This window comes from Spermophilus citellus (genome assembly GCF_964194105.1).
Source record: "Spermophilus citellus genome assembly, chromosome: 6".
Taxonomy (NCBI): Eukaryota; Metazoa; Chordata; class Mammalia; order Rodentia; family Sciuridae; genus Spermophilus; species Spermophilus citellus.
In genome coordinates this window covers 78,363,793-78,387,266 of record NC_138187.1, presented here as the reverse complement: position 1 = coordinate 78,387,266, position 23,474 = coordinate 78,363,793, and the positions used below count along the sequence as shown (strand labels likewise).

The following is a 23,474-nucleotide window of genomic DNA, read 5'->3' as shown; positions in this document are numbered from 1 at the left end:
TATAAGTTAACTCTGATTGCCATCTGGTCTATTTCTCATGTAAAAATAGCTAACAGTAATACTTTTTCACAGCTCAAGATCATGGATGAAGCTGGGTGTGGTGGGTGTGGTGGTGCACACTTGTAATCCCAGTGACTTATGAAGACAGGCAGAAGACTGCAAGTTCAAGGTTAGCCTGGGCAACATAGCAGATGTCTCAAAATGAAAAATAAAAAAGGCTGGGGATATAGTTCAGTGGCAAAGCATTTCTGGGTTCAATACCTAATACCACCAAAAAATAAAGTATGGCTGATCATGTGATACAAGGCTGAATAACACAAACAATATTAATGAGTATCAGTATATAATGAATAAAATTATCAACTTATTGGAAGTTGACTTCACAAAAAATTAATGTCTAACCACATGTAATCAGGTAATAAATGTAGAAAAAGAAAGTGAGGCAAGGCTGGCTGGTACATGTTTGTAATCCAAGTGGCTCAGGAGGCTAAGGCAGGTAGATCACAAGTTAAAAGCTAGCCTCAGCAACTTACTGAGGACCTGTCTCAAAATAAAAAAAGGATTGGGGATGTGGCTTTATAGGTTAAGCGCCCCTGGATTCAAACCCTAGGGAGGGAAGGAGGGAGGGCGGGAGAGAATACGTAAGTAGGCAGGTAGGTAGGTAGGTAGATGGAGAGTAGGAATTAAGGTATAAACTAGTGAACTTCATTCATGCAATTTTGTGGTGCCAAATAACACCATGCAACAAAATTTACAAGGATAGAGTTCTTTTAAAAAAAAAAAAAAAAACCCTAGAATCTACTTGGGTAAATGGTTTCAACTCCTCTTTTGAAAAATACAGTTCAGGGCTGGGGATGTGGCTCAAGCGGTAGCGCGCTCGCCTGGCATGCGTGCGGCCCGGGTTCGATCCTCAGCACCACATACCAACAAAGATGTTGTGTCCGCCGAGAACTAAAAAATAAATATTAAAAATTCTCTCTCTCTCTCTCTCTCTCTCTCTCACTCTCTCTCCTCTCTCACTCTCTCTTTAAAAAAAAAAAAAAAGAAAAATACAGTTCAGTATGATCTGAATTGCACATCATTTTATACTTCTAAAAAGTAAAATCGCAAATTATAACATCATCAACCTAAACACACTGAATAAAAGCATTACTAATTATTCAAAATACAAGAAGGAAGTATCAAACAATTACAAGGGAAGAGAAAGAAAAAGAAAGAGAATGAGGGAGGGAGGGAAGCAGGGAAGGAAGAAGAGAGGGAGGGAGGGAGGGAAAAGGAAAGAAAGAAAACCAAAGACTGAAAGTGAACAGACAATGTCATTTGAATTCAATAAAACCATGATATATTCTTATTTCTTAAAAAAAAAAAAAAAACGGCTGAGGACAGACAGAACATCCAGAATGGCAGAGTAAAGGGCTCTAGGGATCTTTTCCACACAGCAGTAAACAACTTCACAGGTGAAAGCCATTTAAAGTTTCTGTAACTGTTCCAGGACATGCATAAAATAAGAATTTTTTTTTCAAGAAAATGTAGTAAATCTAAAAAAAATAGAACAGTAAAAGTCCATGGTTTGGGAGCTATGACCTGTTCCCATCATGACCTATTTCCCACTTCTTCCCCCTGGTTAGAGAAATTCCACTCTGGTAAGATGGTCAAGAAGATAAGGGATATTTCTAATATGAGATTACAGTTTCACCAGAGGGAGGACCAAGCTACCAGTGCTTCTTATCCTACTCAGCCTTGGCAGCTCCCATGCACTGACTCCCAATTTTACAAGTCAAGAATCCTGGAACCCTATTATCTTTGCCCCAACTTGCTGGTGTAGCAGAGGGTCCCATGTTGGCAGAGAGAGACTAAAAAAGGAAAGGACTACCATACTCATCCTCTTTCCCAAAAGCCTATCCTTGAGAAAGCATATCTCTGGGAGAATACTGTCTCCACTTCCAGTTTCAAAGGAATATGTTTAGCGGTTACACAGTGAATGGGTCTTTAAGAACCAAAGAGCTCAATAGTGCAACCCAAGAGGACAGACTTACTTATAAACAAACAAGGTTGGGAGTTCATGCAGAAGAACACTCTATAAAACAATGGAGAATTTCACATTATATACATATTCTACATCATCACACTGTAACCCATAAATATATACAATAATTTGTCAATCAAAAATACAAGTTATACTGGGATTGTGGCTCAGTGGTAGAGCGCTTGCCTAGCACATGCGGGGTGCTGGGTTCTATCCTCAGCACCAGATAAAAATAAAATAAAGGTATTGTGTCCAACTACAATAAAACAAAAAATATTTTTAAAAACTAAATAAATAAAAGTATAATAGAGTACATGAATTCCATGTCCAGTTTAAATACACAAAAAATTTAAGTAAGCTCAGGAGTAAGAAGACCCCACCATGGAGATTTTGGCGGTGAGCAATCAAGTGAGACTAGTAACTCCAAGTTACCAGTAAAAATGAGCAAAACAGCAGACTATAAGATTAACTGAGAGAACCAAGGAACTAGACAGAAAGGAAAAGCCCTCAAATCACACCCATCCTCAGGAACCTAGAAAAATGTACACATAAACTACACTGCACCCATCAGAGAAAATGAATAAGGATCTGTGGCAGACTTAAAAGCAGTTCCCAAGCCACATACAAATCTACCAACCAATAATGCTGCATGGGGCTCTCATATAACCTCTGACCAAAACCTGGCTAAACAATAAGTTACTCTGACACAGGGTAAACTCTTAAGAAACTTAAAAATAATACATATTCCCCTGATCATCTGAAAAAACTGTACACGTAATTCAATGCTGCTCCATCTAAGGACTGACTGAAGAAAACCTTGGATCTCCTTGAAAAATAAAATCGTCTACACCACATATACATCCAACAGTTAAAGGTAAAAACCTAGCTGGTTAAGAAGACTTAAAGGCTATGCACCATGGCACACACCTATATTCCCAGGCTAAGGCAGGAGGACTGCAAAGTGCAAAGCCAATAATGGTAACCTGGCAAGACCACCTCTCAAAATAAAATAAAATAAATATTTTAAAAGGACTGGGGATGTAACTCGGGAAGGCTTAAGTACAACCGAGCCATTAGGTTTGTCATATGGGCTACAGATATGGTAAACCTACAAAGTTAAACTAAAAAAATAAGTGGGGTATACATTTGAGTAGAGCTATATGAGAAAAAATAAGATTTTAGAGAATTTGTTCAATGAAATCAGGCAACAAATGACCAAACAATGACCCACAAGGAGAAACAAAAATCATTATCCAGAATGGTTACAATGTATTATCCAAAACTTGTTTTCAACTAAAAATTATAAGACATACAAAAAAATAGAAAAATGTGACCCATATACAAGGGGGAAAAAAAGGCAACAGAAACTGTCACTGAGGGTACCCAGATGCTAGAGAAATATATCTTTCAACCAAATGGAACTTCAAAGTGTAAATTTTACTGAAGAGGCTCAAAAGTTTTGAGCTGGTAGACAAAATAAACACACAAACTTAAAAGTAGACCAATACAGGTTATGCAATCTAAGTAAAATACTTTAAAAATTATACCTCTGAAGAACAGCTTCAGAGCTGGAACAATGGCATACCTATAATCCAAACCACTTGGAAGGTTAAGGAAAAAAGAATGAAAGTTTGAGGCCAGCCTGGATAACTTAGTAAGATCCTGCCTCAAAATAAAATATAAAAAGGACAGGGGATGTAGCTCAGTGGTAAAGTACCCCAGGCTTCAATACCTTGTAATGAGAAGAAAAGAAAAGAAGACGAGAAAAGAAGAAAAGGGAGGAGGAAGAGGAGAGGAGGAGAGGGAGGAGGAGGAGGAGGAGGAGGAGGAGGAGGAGGAGGAGGAGGAGGAGGAGAGGAGGAGAGGGAGGAGGAGGAGGAGGAGGAGGAGGAGAAGAGGGAGGAGGAGAGGGAGGAGGAGAGGGAGGAGAGGGAGGAGGAGGAGGAGAGGGAGGAGGAGGAGGAGGAGGAAGAGAATCATACCATTAGGTACACCAACATAAAAATAACCAAGAGAGGAAAAGGGAAACAGAACATGTATTTTAAGAAATAATGCCTGGGGTTGCAGTTGTAACTCAGTGATAAAATGCTTACCTGGCATATGTGAGGCACTGTGTTCAATCCTCAGCACCACATAAAAGTAAATAAATAAAATAAGGGTATAAAAATACAACAACTTGTGGCAGGCCTAAAGCAACTTATTGAGACTCTGTCTCAAATAAAATATTTTTTAAAAAGTATATAAAAACACAAAATATTAAAAAGCACTCCTGGGTTCAACATCTGAAAAAAAAAAAAAAGGAGAGAAAAAATAATGGTAGAAACTGCCAAACGTAGGTTAAAAATAACAATCCACGCATTAAAAAAGCTCCCCTACCTCAAAACAAAATATACACAGAAAAGATCCGTATTCAAAATAGTGAAAACCAAAAATAAATAAAAAATCTTGAAAACAGTAAGACAAAAGCATGACTTGTCACAATCAAAGAAAACAATAAAATTAACACCAGAAGTCCCATTAGAAACAATTGAGATACACTGCAGCCCAGGTTTGGCCCACCTCCATCTTGGGACATAGCAGCCAACTCCATAGCCCTCCCCAAGCATTAGCCTCCTCCTTGGGAAAACAGATAGGATCTGGAGTCAGCTGCGTCTTTGAACAGGCAGCCCACCTTTTCAGCCCCATCTCTGAAAGTGGTTGCATCCCACTGCTATCCTGAGTAACTGATATTGCCACCACCACGCGTTCAGTTGCAGTAGCATTTATCTTGGGACAGGGGACGGGGACTAGAAGCTCAACACCAAGGTGAGATACAGGCAATCTGCAGGAACACTACAAGATTATAGGGTAAAAACTGTAATATCTCAGATCTACACTGCAAGAAAGTAAGACACAGACAACACGAAAAAACAAGGGAGGAAAGTGTCCCCAAACAAACTTAAGTTATTACAATAATAGAATCCATGGACAGTGCAGTTCATGAAATGTCAAAGGAGTTCAGAATGCACATAATTAAAATAATCTACAAATTAAAGAATGAATGACCCAAGTGAGCAAATATAGGCAAAAATTGATCACTCCAACAAAGAGCTAAGAGAGCAAATACAGGCAGCAAAAGATTACTTCAAGAAAGAGAGAGATTCTGGGGAGAAACAAACAAAAAAAAAAAAAGACAATCAGAAATCCTTCAAATGAAGAAAATAATAGACCAAATAAAACACTCAATGGAAAGTATCACCAACAGAATAGATCACTTGGAAGATAGAACATCAGAAAATGAAGGCAAAGTATACAATCTTGAAAATAAAGTTGACCACACAGTGAAGATGGTAAGAAACCATAAAGAGAACATCCAAGAATTGTGGGATAGCATCAAAAGACCAAATCTAAGATTTACTGGGATATAGGAAGGCACAGAGATTCAAATTCAAAGGAATGCACAATCTCTTCAATGAAATAACATCAGAAAGTTTCCCAAACATGAAGAATGAATTGGAAAATCAAATACAAGACGCTTACAGGACACCAAATGTACAAACTTACCACAGATCTACACCAAAGCACATTATAATGAAAATGCCTAGTACACAGAAAAATGATAGAATCTTAAAGGTCATAGAGAGAAGAATGAGATCACATATAGGGGGAGATCAATTTGTATCTCAGCAGATTTTTCAACCAAGACCCTCAAAGCCAGGAGATCCTGGAACAACACATACCAGGCTCTGAAAGAAAATGGATACCAACCAAGAATCATATCCAGCAAAATTAAGCTTCAGTTTTAATGGTAAAAAGATTTAAAAATTTTCATAATAAACAAAAGTTAAAAGACTTGATATCGAGAAAGCCTGCACTCAAGAGCATCCTCAGCAAAATATTCCAGGAGAAGGAAATGAAAAACAATGAAAATCAGCAAAAGAAGAAACTACACTAAAGGAAAGGTCAATCAAAGTAAAAACCAAGTCAAGATAAAAACCAATAATAAACCAAAATGTCTGGGAATACAAATCATATTTCAATAATAACCCTGAATGTGAATGGCCTAAACTCATCAATTAAAAACATAGACTGACAGACTGGATTTTTTTTAAAAAGACCCAACAATATACTATCTTCAAGAGACTCATCTCACAGAAAAAGACATGCACAGACTGAAGGTGAAAGGGTGGGAAAAAGCATACCACTCACATGGACCATGTGAACAACAGGGGTTTCCATCGTCATATCAGATAAAGTGGACTTCAAACCAAAGCTAGTGAAGAGGGATAAAGAAGGACGTTTCATACTGCTTAAGGGATTCATACATCAGCAAGACATAACAATCCTAAGTATCTATGCCCAAAACAATGGGGCATCTATGTATGTCAAACAAACCCTTCTCAAACACAAGAACCAAATAGACTACAGCAATAATACTGGGTGTTTTTAATACACCTCTCTCACCACTGGATACATCTTCCAAACAAAAACTAAACAAAAAACCTATAGAACTCAATAATACAATCAATAATTTGGACTTAACCAACATTTATAAAATATTCCATCCACCAAAGAGCAAATACACTTTCTTCTCAGCAGCACATGGATCCTTCTCCCAAATAGACAATATGTTATGCCACAAAAAAAGTCTTAGCAAATACGAAGAAAACTAGAGATTCTACCCTGAATTTTATCTGACCATAATGGAATGAAATTAGAAATCAATGATAAAATAAAAAATAGAAGCTAATTTGAACACCTAGAGTAGCTTAAACAATATGCTATTGAACAATACTTGGATAACAGAAGACATCAGGAAGGAGATTTTAAAAAAAAAAAAAAATTCTTAGAGGTAAATGAGAACTCCAATACAACCTACCAAAATCTATGGGACACTAGAAGGCAGTGCTAAGAGGCAAGTTCACTGCAAGGAGTTCATTATATTAAAAGAAGAAAAAAGTCAACAAATAAATGACTTGACATTACAGCCCAAAGCCCTTAGAAAAGGGGAAATAAACACACACCAAAAGTAGTATAAGACAGGAATAATTTAAATCAGGGTAGAAATCAATGAAATTGAAATGAAGCAATTAAAAAAATTGACAAAATAAAAATCTGGTTCTTTGAGAAAATGAATAAAACTGACAAACCCTTAGCCAACCTAACAAAAACAACGAGGAAACTCAAAATACTAAAATTTGTGAAAAGGAAATATCATGACAGACACTATTGAAATACAGAAGACAATTATAAACAATTTTGAAAATTTATACTCCAGTAAAATAGAAAACCAACAAATTTCTAGAGGCATATGATCAAGCAAAACTGAGTCAATAAAACATGCACAATTTAAACATATCAATTTCAAGCAAGGAAACAGAAGATGCCATCAAATGCCTACCAACCAAATTAATACCAGTACTCCTCAAATTATTCCATGAACGAGAAAAGGAGGGAAGCCTTCCAAACTCATTCTACGAAGCTAGTACCATCCTGTTACCAAAACCAGGCAGAGACACAACAAGGAAAGAAAATTTCAGACCAATATCCCTGATGAACGTTGATGTACAAATTCTCAATAAAATTCTGGAAAATCACACGCAAAATCATATTTTAAAAACAGTGCACCATGAGCAAGTGGGGTTCATTCCAGGGATGCAGGGTTGGTTCAACATATGGAAATCAATGAATATAATTCATCACATCAATAGACTTAAAGAATCATACGATTATATCATTTGATGTAGAGAAAGCATTTGACAAAATACAGCACACTTTCATATTCAAAACACTAGAAAAACTAGGGATAGTAGGAACATACCTCAACATTGTAAAAGCTATCTATGCTAAACCCAAGGTCAACATCATTCTAAATGGAGAAAAATAGGAAGCATTCCTGCTAAAAACTGGAATAAGACAGGGATAACCTCTATCACCACTTATATTCAACATAGTCCTTGAAACTCTAGCCAGAGCACTTCAACAGTGGAAAGAAATTAAAGGGATATGAATAAGAAAACTCAAATTATCATTACTTGCTGACAACATGATTCTATACTTAAGAGGATCCGAAAAACTCCACCAGAAAACTTAAAGAATTAATAAATGAATTCAGCAAAGTAGCAGAATATAAAATCAATACCCATAAATCAAACACATTTCTATACATCAGTGATGAATCCTCTGAAAGAGAAATCAGGAAAACTACCCATTCACAATAGCCATAAATAAATGAATGAATGAATGAATCATTCTGAGAATCAACAAAAGAGGTGAAAGACCTGTACAATGAAAACTACAGAACACTAAAAAAAGAAATTGGAGAAGACCTTAGAAGATGGAAGATCTCCCACACTGTTGGATAGGCAAAATTAATTAATATTGTCAAAATGGCCATACTACACAAAGTGCTATTATACAGTTCAATGTGATTCCAATTAAAATGCCAACATCATTCCTTATAGAAATAGAAAAGGCAATCATGAAGTTCATTTGGAAAACTAATAAGAGATCCAGAATAGCTAAAGCAATCCTTAGCAAAAAGAGTGAAGCAGGTGGCATCGCTATAGCAGACCTTAAACTATACTACAAAGCTATAGTAACAAAAATGGCATGGTATTAACACCAAAATAGATATGTAGACCAATGGTATAGAATAGAAGACACAGAGGCAAACCCACATAAATACAGTTATCTCATATTAGACAAAGGCACCAAAAACATACATTGGAGGAAAGACAGCCTCTTCAACAAATGATGCTGGGAGAACTGGAAATCCATACGCAACAAAATGAAATTAAGCCCCTATCTTTCACCATGCATAAAACTCAACTCAAAGTGCATCAAGGACCTAGAAATTAGACCAGAGACCCTGTACCTAATAAAGGAAAGAGTAGGCCCAAATCTTCATCACTTTGGATTAGGCACTTAACAAGACTTAACAAGACTCCTCGAGCACAAGAAATAAAATCAAGATTAATAAATGGGATGGACTCAAACTAAAAAGCTTCTCCTCAGCAAAACAATCAATCAATGAGGTGAAGAGAGAGCCTGCATTTTGTAAGCAAATTTTTGCCACATGCATGTCAGAGCACTAATCTCCAGGATATAAAAAGAACTCAAAAAACTTAACACCAAAAAAAAAAAAACAAAAAAAACCCCCAATCAATAAATGAGCTAAGGAGCTGAACAGACACTTCTCAGAAGAAGATATACAATCAATCAACAAATATTTAAAAAGAGGTTCAACATCTCTAGTAATTAGAGAAATACAAATCAAAACTACTCTAAGATTTCAACTCATGCCAGTCAGAAAAGTAGTTTTTAAGAATACAAACAATAAGTGTTGGTGAGGATATGGGGAGAAAGGCACACTCATACATTGCCAGTGGGACTGCAAATTGGTGCAACCAATCAGGAAAGCAGTATGGAGATTCCTTAGAAAACTTGGAATGGAACCACCATTTGATCCAGCATTCCCACTCCTCAGTCTCTACCCAAAGGACTTAAAATCAGCATACTACATTAATGCAACCATATCAATGTTTATAGCAACTCAATTCACAATAGCTAAACTGTGGAACTAACCTAGATGCCCTTTAATAGATGAATGGATAAAGAAACTGTGGTATATACATAATGGAATATCACTCAGCATTAAAAGAGAATAAAATTATGGCATTTGCAGGTAAATGAATGGAATTGGAGAATATCATGCTAAGCGAAGTAAGTCTATCCCAAAAAATAAAGGCCCAATGTTCTCTCTAATAAATGCATGCTGATCCATAATGGTGGGTGGATGGGAAAAATGGAGAAACTGTGGGCAAAGGGGAGGGAGGAGGGGTACGGGGACAGGAAAAATGGTAGAATGCAATGGACATTATGCTAGGTACATGTATGACTGCACATAGAGACACTACACTGTGTATAACCAGAGAAATGAAAATTTGTGCTGTAATTGCGTACAATGAATCAAAATGCATTCTACTGTCATATATACCTAATTAAAATAAATGTTTAAGGAAAAAAAGAAACAGTAGATTTTAGAAAACAGAATAACATATTCAAAATGTTTAAAGATTAAAAAAAACTCTAACAATCCCATATCTAGCGAAGACACCTTACAAAAATAAAAAGACATTTTCAAACAAAATCTCTGGATTACAAAAATTACTGCTGTCAGCCAGGTGCAGTGGCAAACTGAAGGCCTATAATCCCAGCGGCTCAGGAGGCTGAGATAGGAGGATCATAAATTCAAAGCCAGGGCTGGGGAGTGGCTCAAGCGGTAGGTAGCGCGCTCGCCTGGCACCACATACAAACAAAGATGTTGTGTCCGCTGAAAACTAAAAAATAAATATTAAAAAATTCTCTCTCTCTCTCTCTCTCTCTCTCTCTCTCTTAAAAGACCCTGTCTTCAAATAAAATATTAAAAAAAAATTCAAAGCCAACCTCAGCAATGGTGAGGTGCTTAGCAACTCAACAAGACCCTGTCTCTAAAATAAAATACAAAATAGGACTGGGGTTCAGTGGTTGAATGCCCCTGAGTTCAATTGCTGGTACCAAAAAAAAAAAAAAAAAAAAAAAAAAAAGACCTTACTGCTATCTTCAGAAGGCATGCTTTAGATGCAAATGTACAAACAGGTACAAAAGGATGAAAATGATATATCATAAAAAACAGCAAGCACAAGACAGCTGAGTGCCTATCACTCTATAACACAAAAGGAACTTTCAAATAAAAATGCTATTAAAGGGGGCTGGGGATGTGGCTCAAGCGGTAGCGCGCTGGCCTGGCATGCATGCGGCCCGGGTTCGATCCTCAGCACCACATACCAACAAAGATGTTGTGTCCACCGAGAACTAAAAAATAAATATTAAAGATTCTCTCTCTCTCTCTCTCCTCTCTCACTCTCTCTTTAAAAAAAAAATGCTATTAAATATAGTGTTTATCATAATAAAATGGTCAATGACTGACTAATCCATCAGATTAAGATATAACAATTACAATCATATATGTGTCTTACAGCAAAGCCCTAAGGCACATGAAGCAAAGAGGGAGGAAATGATGTGATAATTCTCTCACTAAATAGCGACTTGGTCAAGAAAACATGTGAACTAATAGGATTATTGAGAAAATGTTCCCAAATAACAAAACATCATCTAAATAAAATGTCAAGCATAAGACATTAAGTTGCCTATATCAAGGCAAATTCATAGCCTAAAAGTTTTCACTATTTAAAGACAAAAATCATCCTTTGATATCCTTTTTAATATAAAAAACAATGTTCTAGAACAGAGTCATATCAAAATGGTTCAGACTGGGCTGGAGCTGTGGCTCAGTGGTAGAGTGCCTGCCTTGTACATGTGAGGCACTGGGTTTGACCACTTTTACCCTTCCAATTTATCTATTTAATAATGTCTATCCTATGCCTGTTGTTTTCTACGTTTCAAGGTTCACAGATGGAAAGAAATCTGATAGACCAAAGTCTTATTCATATCCAATTTAGATGATTCAGAAGAAGAGATTTGAGATTTTTTTGAGTTTATTATTTTTAGATAAGATTTGGGACTTAGGGTTGCTGCCAAAATGAATTACAATTTTAGGGAATGTAGGGATGAATGGAATATATTTTGCATGTTGGAAGAACATGAATTTGGGGATAGCCAGAAGACAGATCATTATGAATTGTGACCCCTAAGAAAGATATGTAAAGTAGCTTGAATAGCAACCTTATTTGGAGAGAAGAGCATTGCAAATTCAAGTTAAAATGAGGCCATAGTAGAATAGGGCAAGCAGGACCTAAAAACTAGTAATGTCTGACTAATGAAAAGATGCCCAGCTGGGCACAGTGCTGCATGCCTATAATCCTAGCTACTCTAGAGAACAAGGCAGAGGATATCTCAAGTTCCAGACCACTTAGTGAGACCCTGTCTCAAAAAAATAAAAAAGGCTGAACACTGTACCTCAGTAGTAGAGTGCCCCTGGGATTCAACACCCAATGTCATTTAAAAAAGGAAAAAAAAAAAGTTGTTTTTTTTTGTTTTGTTGTTTTGTTTTGTTTTGCTGCTGCTGTTGTTGTTCTGCCAGGCATGGTGGCACATGCCTGTAATCGCAGTGGCTTGGGAGGCTGAGACAGGAGAATTGAAAGTTCAAAGCCAGCCTCAGCAATGGCGAGGTGCTAAGCAACTCAGTGAGACCCTGTCTCCAAATAAAGTACAAAAATAGGGCTGGGGATGTAGTTCAGTGGTCAAATGCCTCTGAGTTCAAATCCTGGTACCAAAAGGAAAAAAAAAAAGTTTTTGACTTTTGTCAAATATCTGTGAAGATATTATATGGTATGTCCTCTAGAAATGTGGGTGGTTACAGTTCCAGACTAGGTAATGCTTTCAGAGAAAAATAAAACTGACCAATAATGAAGGTGAGAAAAGACTGACAAACTATAGCACAACTTTGTAGCCAGAGAAATATCACCAGCAGTAGCAGCCTGATCAAAGTAAGTACATGTTGGTAGATGTACTCTGCATCTAGTTTCTATATGACACCCTCATGGTTTTCTATTACCTGGGCATACTGGACATCACTGTTGGGAAATGTCCCAATTTCAGATGCAAATGTATCCTTAATATTTGCTTTTAGATGCCTTGTTGTCTATCTGGCATCTCAGATCACGCCACTACCCACTGTAATCACAGACATATACAAATAGACATATTCATATGACTCTCTGAAATAAAACCTCATGTTTTCTTATTTTTAAAATATTACCTAACATCAGTCATTCTATCTCCCAACTACATAATCCCTTCATTTCCATACACTCCATAACCCTGCACATTCTGTTGTCACCTTGCTACTTTCCTTGCTAGCAAATTAATAATATTTACTTATACTCTATATTAATTTGTCTGAGAAAAAAAAATTTTTGACAGAACACAATGCCTAATCCAGCAGTACAGAAGATGACTGTGAAGGCACCTCCATGCTGCAGGATGGGATACAAGGTAGAGACCAAGTCTGCTGTAATGTGTTGTCAGAGATGTTCCAAGAGCTGTGAGAAAAACTGTCAACACATTCAAATAAGTGATCCTCACTGTTTTCTTCATCAAAAAAGAATAGATCAAGGACCCATGTGTATATTATGACACAAAAGACATTAACTTATGACAATCTTTTACATGGTTAACATCTCAGCTTTTAGGTTTTTAGTGCTACAGATGTAACCATTATGGTAACTGCACTTTTCTCCTTAAAAGATAGCTGTTGACAATGAACAAAGTCACTTTCATCTTCCATGTGATTATGAAAACTGCAGAAGTTGTAAGGTGAAAGCTTTATGTGTCTCACACTGTGCAGGAGATATTAGATGTTAACCATCTGTGGAGTATGAGCCATAACAAGGATTGTAGTTAACACCCTGTGTTGATTTCCTGGAACTTCAGTGATCAGCGATGCAAATGTGATATAATTTTCTTAGTCCTGTATACCTATTCTTCACCTATGTATACAGGTCTGTTGTTTCACAGAGAATTATATCACCAGTACAAGTGCAGAAAAATATGAATAACAACACTATAATATGGCACATAATATATATTCCTAGTTAACAAGAATTACATTTTTAAAAAATTCAATTTCTTTTCTATCACTCAGTATGTCTGACATACCATCTCTATATCTCTCACTCTCTCTCACTCTCTCTCTCTCTCTCTCACACACACACACACACACACACACACAACCTATAAAGTATAAATGTGTATAGATGAATACTGAATATTCCCTTTAAGTCACTAAAATTAAAAGGCAAAGTAGAAAAGTACCTCTGATATAGATGGGCAAAAACTTAGATCAAGCTTACTTACAGTTTAAGAGACAAATGAGCAAAGAAAATACAGACAATACACAACAAATACTATTCTAATAACCTCACAAGCAAACAAAATAAGTGAGGACTGCAGGTGTAGTTAAGTGGTAGAGTACCTGCCTAGTATGCATGAGGCCCTGGATTCCATCCCCAGTAAAACACACACAAATTGTGTATTATTTTTCAATTATCAAATTAATAAATATTAAAATAATAATTCAGTATAGGCAATGGTATGGTAAAAATGTCCATTTTCATGTTATAAACAACTGTATGAATCTGGGGGGAAATGAGGCAATATTATGAGTACTTTAGAAATAGCCTTTGATCCAATAATTCTATTTCTAGCCAGAGAAGAACCGAAAACACGGGGGGGGGGGGGGGGGGGAACTTCAGTGAAACAAGATTGTTTTCGTGTTTTCATTTAATATGTGAAAAACAGCTGGATGCAACCCCCTTGTTCAGTAATATGGGAATGGTTAAGCAAATTATGGCACAAACATTAGAGTTAGGTTTTTTTTGTTTTTTTTTTTTTTTTTTTTTGCGGGGGGTAGTTACTGGGGATTAAACATAGGGGGCACAGGACCACTGAGCCACATCCACAGCCCTATTTTGTACTTTAATATTTAGAGACAGGATCTCACTGAGTTAGCACCTTGCTTTTGCTGAAGCTGGCTTTGAATTTGCAATCCTCCTGCCTCAGCCTCCCAAGCCGCTGAAATTACAGGCATACACCACTGCATCTGGCTTAGATGGAGTTTTACTAACTCAAAATTAAGCAAAGAATCAAAGATAACATCTATACATCTGGCATAATTATACCTTTTTTCTTATTACAGATATTACAGATCAAAAAGAATATACTAGGGGCTGGGGATGTGGCTCAAGCAGTAAATGAGCTTGCCTGGCATGCGCGGGGCGCTGGGTTCAATCCTCAGCACCACATAAAATAAAATAAAGATGTTGTGTCCACCAAAAACTGAAAAATAAATATTTAAAAAAAAGAATATACTAAAATATTACAAATTTTTAAATAGTATCTTTTTTAAATTTACTTTTTAGTTATAGGTAGACACAATATCTTTATTTTACTTTTATATGGTGCTGAGGATTGAACCCAGTGCTTCACACATGCTAGGCAAGTGCACTACCTCTCAGCTACAACCCTAGCCCTAAAATATTACAAATGTTTTATATGCTACATTTTTTTAAATATTTACTTATTTATGTATCTTTAGTTTTTTTAGGTGGATACATTAGTTTGCTTTTATGTGATGCAGGATAGAACCCAGTGCCTCATGCATACTAGGTGAGCACTCTACCACTCAGGCCACCACCCTAGCCCCTATGCTACATTTTTTATTAAGTTTATTTAAATATTACCTGGAGAATCTAAAATTTGGAAATCCTCATCATTATTGAGAAATGAGAGTTTGAGGCCATATCAGGAATATTTCTATACTCCCCCAGAGAGTTTTATTTATGTGTTTGGAATATATATTATTCTGGGGAAAATTTCCTTATATTTTGCTAGACTCTTGAAGATTCAAAAAAGGTTTAAAATCACTAGTTTAAAAAAATCTGACATGCTTCAAAGTATGTCTCCCTGGCAACTTGATACACTTTGCTATACGTAGTATTAAAATCAAACTCACACATATCACAATTTACTCGATTTTGTGCAAATGGATTTTAAGCTGACATAAACTAATAATTTGTGCTCTTATTCCAATGTTCCAGAACATTATATAACAATACAATGAAAAAACAAGAAGTAGTTCAACAAATACATATCTCTGGATCTGTTTCTCATGAGATCAAATTACCACAACCATGTATTTAAAAAATTGTGCCCTTTGGGGCTGGGGTTGTGGCTCAGCACTAGAGCACTCAACTGGCACCAGCGAGGTACCAGGTTCGATCCTCAGCACCACATAAAAATAAAGGTATTGTGTCCAACTACAACTAAAAAAATATTTTAAAAGAATTGTACCCTTCAAAAATCTCATGAATTAATACCCTTTTAGTTTACTGCAAATAAACAGGAAATTCTCAGTAAGTATGCAAAGAACATTAAATCATTTTATCATTAAAATCAAAGCCAGTGTAGAGAAACTCACTCATAATCCCAGCAATTCGGAATGCTGAGGCAACAGGATCAAAAATTACAGGCCAGCCTAACCAACTTAGTGAGACTCTGTATCAAATAAAATAAAAAGGGCCAAGGGTACAAATAGTTCAGTGATAAAGTGCTTTCCCTAGTATGTATGGGGCCTTGCGTTCAATCCCCAGTACTGCCAAAAAAAAAAAAAAAAGGAGAGAGACAGAGAAAGAAAAAATCTGATGGAAAAAAATGGTACAAAAAACCGAATATTACAGGCCGGGCATGGTGGTACACTCCTGTAATCCAGCGGTTCAGGAGGCTGAAGCAGGATAAGTACAAGTTCAAAGCCAGCTTCAACAAAAATTGAGGTGCTAAGCAACTCAGTGAGACCCTGTCTCTAAATAAAATACAAAATAGGGCTGGGGATGTGGCTCAGTGGTCAAGTGCCCCTGAGTTCAATCCTCTGCTTAAAAAAAAAAAAGGAATATTACAGATGGAATTGACATGCAGATAGTTTAACAGGGCTGAGGATACAGCTCAGTGGTTAAGTCCTTGTTTAGCATATGTAAGGCCAGGGGTTCAATGCCCAACACAAATAAATAAATACATCCAAAATTATCCCTCACTATCATCAAAAATGGATTGATATCTTCCAAAGCTCAAAAATTAATTTTTCAACCATTCTTATCATTTCAGAACTGCATGCCCCATAATAGGCATATAAAATGTATATGAACAGAACATTACTAATTGTTTTTGGGTGTACAGTGCTAGAGATTATTGAACTCAAGGCATCACGCGTGCTACCCAAGCACCCTACCTCTGAGTTACATTTCTAGCCCTTTTCATTTTATCTTAAGACAGAGTCTAGGGGCTGGGGATGTGGCTCAAGCGGTAGCGCGCTCGCCTGGCATGCGTGCGGCTCGGGTTCGATCCTCAGCACCACATACCAACAAAGATGTTGTGTCCGCCGAGAACTAAAAAATAAATATTAAAAATTCTCTCTCTCTCTCTCTCTCTCTCTCTCTCTCTCTCTCTCTCTCTCTCTCTCCTCTCTCTCTCTCTCTTTAAAAAAAAAAAAAAAAAAGACAGAGTCTATCTCTGTCTTAGTTGCCCAGGCTCAGTTTGAATTTGAGATCCTCCTGCCTCAGCATCCTGAGTAGCTAAGATTAGAGGTGTGTACCAACATACCCAGCTACTACTAAGGTGAAATTTTTTTGTTTGTTTTTGTTGTTTTCTTCAAACAGTCTATCTCTAAGTTGCCCAGGCTGGCCTCAATCTTGGGATCTTACTGCTTCAGCCTCCCAAGTAGACAGGGATTATAAGAGTGCACATTGCACCTGACTCATAAGGTAGCGTATTCTAATGAACTATAACAATACCAACTATCTACAGCAAATATATCTACAAATATAAAGAGCAATCAAGTATAAGAAAAGTATAATAAAAGAAAAAAGCAAGAAGAAAAATCAAATCCATATTTCTACAGCTCTTTTTATTTTATTTATTTATTTATTTGCTTGCTTACTTGCTTGTTTGTTTTCCCTTGTAATGGGAACTAAACCCTGGGGCATCTTACCACTGAGCTAAGTCTCCAGTCTTGCTGAGTCAGTTAGGGCCTTGCTAAGGTGCTGAGACTGCCCTTAAACTTACAATCCTTCTGCCTCAGCCTCCCCAGTCGCTGGGACTACAGGAGTGTATCAACATGCCCTGCTAAATCCATGTTTCTAAAGGGAAGATTCATATTATAAAAATATATTAATCCCTAAAAGAGTATTTCAATGTAACTCTAATGTAATTGAAGCTGCATTTTTGTTAGTCCTAATGTTCATCTGAAAAAGTAAATGACAATATTTGTTATACCAGGTACCAAAATACATAAAGACATAATAAATTTAAAATAATGTGATTTCAGGACATGAATAGACACATCCACAGAACAGAAAAAAAAAAAAGTGCAGCAATATACCCAAGAATTCAGTAATGATTCAAACAGTATTTCAAATCACTTTATAAAAAACAGATTGAAAAAGATGACTAACCAGGTGGCAGAGAAAAGGTTAGACACATCTCACCATACTCTAAAATTAATTCTAGACTGATAAAAAAATTTAAATATGAATAATTCATTCTTCCTTTCACCCTTCCTTTCCATTCTTTTCTTTTTAATTTTTTTTTTTTATTGTAGATGGACACATTTATTTTACGTGGTGCTGAGGATTGAATCCAGTGCCTCACACGTGCCAGGCCAGTGCTTTCACTGAGCCACAACCCAATCTTCCATTCTTTCTTGAATATTTGATTTTTAAACCATGAGGTACAGCCAAGAAAGGAAAGTCTCTTCATGCTGCAGAGAAAAGGGCAGTCTAATACAAGTGTCACAGCCTGAATAGGATTTGTTCCCATGAAAGAAGCAGAGGTAGAGAGGTAAGTGTGATGTCAGAGCAAGGTGAAGAGATCAACACCAAAAGGGGGAGAAGTCAGTCATAGAATGGAAGCTGTTAAATCACTAAAAGAGTGAAAAAGGCCAGCCATGGGCTGGGGATTTAGCTCAGTTAGTAGAGTGCTTGCTTGCCTCCCATGCAGAAGGCCATGGGTTCAATCCCAGCACCACAAAAAAAAAAAAGAAAAAGGCCAGGCACAGTGCCATACACCTGTAATCCCAGCAACTGGGGAAGCTGAGGCAGGAGGATCACAAGTTTAAAACCAACCTCAGCAACTCAGTGAGGCCCTAAGCAACTTAGCAGGACCCTGTCTCAAAAAAAAAAAAAAAAAAAAAAAAAATTAAGAACAGGAGGGAGGTGAGTTCTAGAGGTTGCGGGGTGTGCAACTCAGTAATTGAGGGGGCCTTGGGTTCAATCCCAGTACCCAAAAAAAAAAAAAAGTGAAAAAGCCTGACATGCAGGAAAGCAGCAACAAACTCAAACAGGGTGTGGAACCTGAAAATGAGATGAGAAAGGCACCTGTATCAAGCAGTAGCAGCAACAGAATATTTATTAATATAGGAGAGCCTAATCAAATAAATTATTTAGGATAATAAAAGTCAAGTTTCTCTCTGAGATCAGCCCCAATATGAGAAAAAATTAATATGAACCCTGTGCTGTCGAATTGGATTTAGACAGTCACTATGTTCGTAGATCTCACTATATAGAAATGGATACAAAAACACATACAGATGTGTATGTGTATATATATTCATATACTGTATCAGAATTATGACTATGACCTCACATTATTCAATATATATAAACACAGAAATAATATATCAATTGTGTAAAAGTTATATCTCTGTATGTATATACAGGCATATACTTCCTAATTATAACAAATGAGAGAGCCTGAGACTAGCAACATCCCAAGAACAATAAGCACACCTAGTGTCCACTTTGGTTTCTAAATATCATTTTTTTTTTTCTAAATATCATTCTTAACCTAAAAAGCAATAAAAGCTCCTTGGAGAAATAGTAATTCCAGAGCTAGAATGGGAATGATACAAGTTGTGCCTGGAATATACTGTAGCACAAGGGAATGCTCACAGAATGATAGGAACATGTCAGGACACAGAAGCCAGTTTAAAGAGGTCCCACTGGCCAAATCTGAGATAATATGAATATCAACATAAATTACAGCAATATAAGCCATTAAAATAAATATAAGACATTAAAATAAAGTATTAACACATATGTCTATACTTATAATCAGTGAGAAGAAAGTTTTTACTTATAATGAAATGCTAACTGACAAATGTAAATGAAATTACAGAATTGAGAAACCACCACTTATTATTAATCACCAGCATAAATTAAGCCAAAAAATACCAAGGTATGCTAAAATTGGTGAAAAAAAGACAGAAGGCATAGAAACAAGATATTTACATACAAATTACTTCCCCAAAAAATGCTTATTGATTATAAAGGGGAAAAAGATCAACCTGATACTGAAGGAAACTGACACATAACACCATAACCAGTGATCAAAGTAACAGCACCAGTAATGGGAAAAAAACAAAATCATGTACCACACCCTGACAGGATGCAACAGAAACACGAATCACTTCTGCAATACTCCTGTCAAAAACATATAATTTGTATTTAATCATGAAGAAACATCAGCCAAACGAGACATTTTACAAAACTACTATAAACTATACATTCAAAAGTATCAAAGTTATGAAAGTAAGGGAAAGATAAGAATTACTATTTGAGAGTAAAAGACACCAAAAAAATGTAAATTGCAATCTTTTTGCTATAAAGAATATTTCTGGGGGAAACCATGGAAATGTGAATGAGGTCAATATCAGACAGCAATAATACATTGCTGTTAATTTCCTGATCTTCATGGTTATATTGCAGTTATAAAGAAGAATACTCTTTTTTTTGAACCAGGGCCTGGGACCTCCTAGGCAGGTGCTCTACCACTAAGTCACATTCCCAGACCTTGGAATAAATACCCTTCTTTATAGGAAATACACATCACAGTATTTGGGGGTGAAAGGATATTATATTGGTAAATTACTCTCAAATGGCTTAAGGGGGAACAGCTTCTGTACTATTCCTACAACTTACATATAAGCTCGAAATTATTTCAAAATTCAAAGGAAAAACAAATATTTTTCAAATTATTGTAGAAAACACTAAATAAAAATTTTTATGTACTAGTATGGGGAAAAAAACTTTGTTTTAAACTTCTATACTAGGGACTAGGGTTGTGGCTCAGTGGCAGAGTGACTGCCTGCCTAGCATGTGTGAGGCACTGGGTTCAATTCTCAGCACCACATATAAATTAAAAAAATAAAGGTCCATTAACAACTAAAAAATAATAAATAAATAAATGAGTAAATAAATAAACGTCTGTGCTACAAAAACTTAACCTGCTAGATTAATAACAATAAAAATTGGAGACATAATGAAAGTTAAAAAAAGAAAAAATACTTTCTCCCACCATTACTTACTTATAATGCACTAATAAAATTAAAAATGGGAGAAAAATGTTAGGGCAACAGGGGGGTTGCATAGTTCTGTAAAAGGGTGCTTGTCTTGCATGCCTGAGGCCCTGGATTTGATCCTTGGTACATTAAAATAATTTTTAAAAAAATTAAAGCCACTACTAAATTTTGAACAAAAAGATATATACAGCAAATACATACGACAAAGAAATATTATTTCTAACATGCAACACTTTGAGGGAATAAAGTTGTAATATTAAAATAAATAAATAAGCACATAAGATAATTAACCATGAAAGGCCTATAAAAAGAATTCAAAATCTTTACTATCACTCTTAACTACAGAAATAGCATTTTTCATAATTATATACAATGCACTTAACATGATATGAAATGATGAGTAATTTTACAGAAAACAATATTAAGTTTCCAATTGCATTTTGGAGGACAAACTGTTCACTCCTTTTCACACGGATTCAAACTATGTAAACTACATACCATACACCAAACTAGGCCCTTCAATAATGAAGGCTACTTAAACTATAGTTTATTGAATCTAATTGTTCTCTGCATTACAGACTATACACTAAAAATACAGCAAAAAATCATTTATTGACACAAAAAGATGTTCAGGATTAATAAGTTTCTAAAGCAAACAAAACAATATTTTACAAGTATATGTATTATATGCAAAGATGCACAGAAAAAAATCTAAGAGAATCTGAATGGGAAGATTTTAAAATATTTTTGTCTTTATCGTTCTATTTACTACTCTGGGGGGGCTGGGGTTGTGGCTCAGCGGTAAAATGCTTGCCTCAACCGTGAGGCACTGGGTTCAATCTTCAGCACCACATAAAAACAAACAAAATAAAGGTATTGTGTCCAACTACAACTATAAAAACAAATATTTTTTAAAAATCCCATAAGCACTAGAATAACAAATACCTATGTAAGAATAAAAGGTAACATGTCTTTTTTATCTGTTTTACACTTCTGCAGTCTTGGTAACATTTTAATAACTAGTTCGGGATAGTAATTTTATATCTTACTAAATCTCACAAAATTTGAAAAGGCCTTTAAGTTTAAAATTTAAAAAATTTCTTTCATCTAGTTTTAGAACAAAAAATAAATATTCATATAGCAACAAAATAAAATCCACTGTACCTTATTGTATCGATCATGGGGAACAGACTGTAAAACGATTGGTTCCATTGTAGAAACATTGGCAAATTGTACCTCTGGAATATACAGGGCACAAACCACATGAGCCCAACCTAAAAAAAAAAAAAAAAAATGAACAAAAGTTTATTTGTTTAAAAGTTTTATCAAAAATAAAATCACTACCTCTCTAAAAAAATTTCTTAAAAATGACTAAGGAAATGCATAGCATTAACAAATTCTCATTATTTAGTTATGCATGAGAATAGTCAAACCACTATTAACCAAGTATTCTTAACCACTTCTACAGTAATTATGCATAGTAACATAAATAAAGGAAAACATTTATAAGTTCAGATGCTAACACTGATAATTCTTCTAAGGGCAAACTAATTCAGATCAACACTACTTCTGAAAAACACCTTAAAAAAAAAGTTTTATAAAACAAGTTTTCAGGGCTAGGGATGTGGCTCAAGCGGTAGCGCGCTCGCCTGGCATGCGTGCGGCCCGGGTTCGATCTTCAGCACCACATACAAACAAAGATGTTGTGTCCGCCGATAACTAAAAAATAAATATTAAAATTCTCTCTCTTTCCCTCTCTCTATCACTCTCTCTTTAAAAAAAAAAAAAAAAAAACAAGTTTTCATATTTTGCTGGGCAGGGATATAGGTCAGTGGTACATCCACCCATTCATGCCCAGCACTATACCCCCCACAAAAAAATTAGTAATTTAATCTTAATCTTAAGTGTTAACATTAAATTTTTATTTTCACGTTAACATCAACAATTTGAATATTAACATTCATTTTACTATTTTAAATTGTCACTTGAGATGTGAACGACTGATATTAAATTTAACATTTAATTTTTAAAATGTTACTGAAGGTATTAAGAACTGATGTCACAATTAAGTACACCAAAAAACTAGAAAAGAATGAAATTCCAGTAAGGTAGGTACAGACAACCAACACAGAAAGGGAAGAAGTAAAGCTCTCCCCACTTTCATATGTGACACAAGCCAGGAGAAGGAATAAACTAAAAATACATGGGTCCTCAAAGAGACTACTCCTGGGCATTTATCATCTCAAACTCTAACACGTAACTAAGGTAACCCTGAACAAGTACCCCTAACCTGTGAAAAGAAGTAATTATATATCTTCCCTGAGTATTTCCCTACAAATAATTTCTACAATGTGTTAATTGGAATTCCAAAATAATAAAAAGAACCAAAGATGAGAGATGAAACAACATGAATGAAAACCAGCAGAAGGGGCTGGGGATGTGGCTCAAGCGGTAGTGCGCTCGTCTGGCATGCATGCGGCCCGGGTTCGATCCTCAGAACCACATACAAACAACGATGTTGTGTCCACCAATAACTAAAAAAAATAAATATTAAAAAAT

General features: G+C 35.8%; 1 protein-coding gene across 11 annotated transcripts in view; it reads right to left on the bottom strand.

The window, feature by feature from the left end:
- MLLT10 (MLLT10 histone lysine methyltransferase DOT1L cofactor) overlaps window positions 1–23,474 on the bottom strand; it is a 199,945-nt gene that overhangs the window by 121,083 nt on the left and 55,388 nt on the right. For 9 of the 11 annotated variants that reach the window (XR_014022418.1, XM_081297164.1, XM_081297155.1 and 6 more), the window contains exon 5: window positions 22,080–22,189. The exons of 1 other annotated variant lie outside the window; for it this stretch is intronic. Coding sequence is in view for 8 of the 10 variants with exons in the window: in XM_081297164.1 (XP_081153290.1) it covers window positions 22,080–22,189 (110 nt within the window). In the remaining 2 variants the exon portion in view is untranslated. Of the gene's footprint in view, window positions 1–4,119; window positions 4,151–22,079; window positions 22,190–23,474 lie in introns of those variants that run through there. One more of the 11 variants, XM_081297163.1, reaches the window with a different exon arrangement.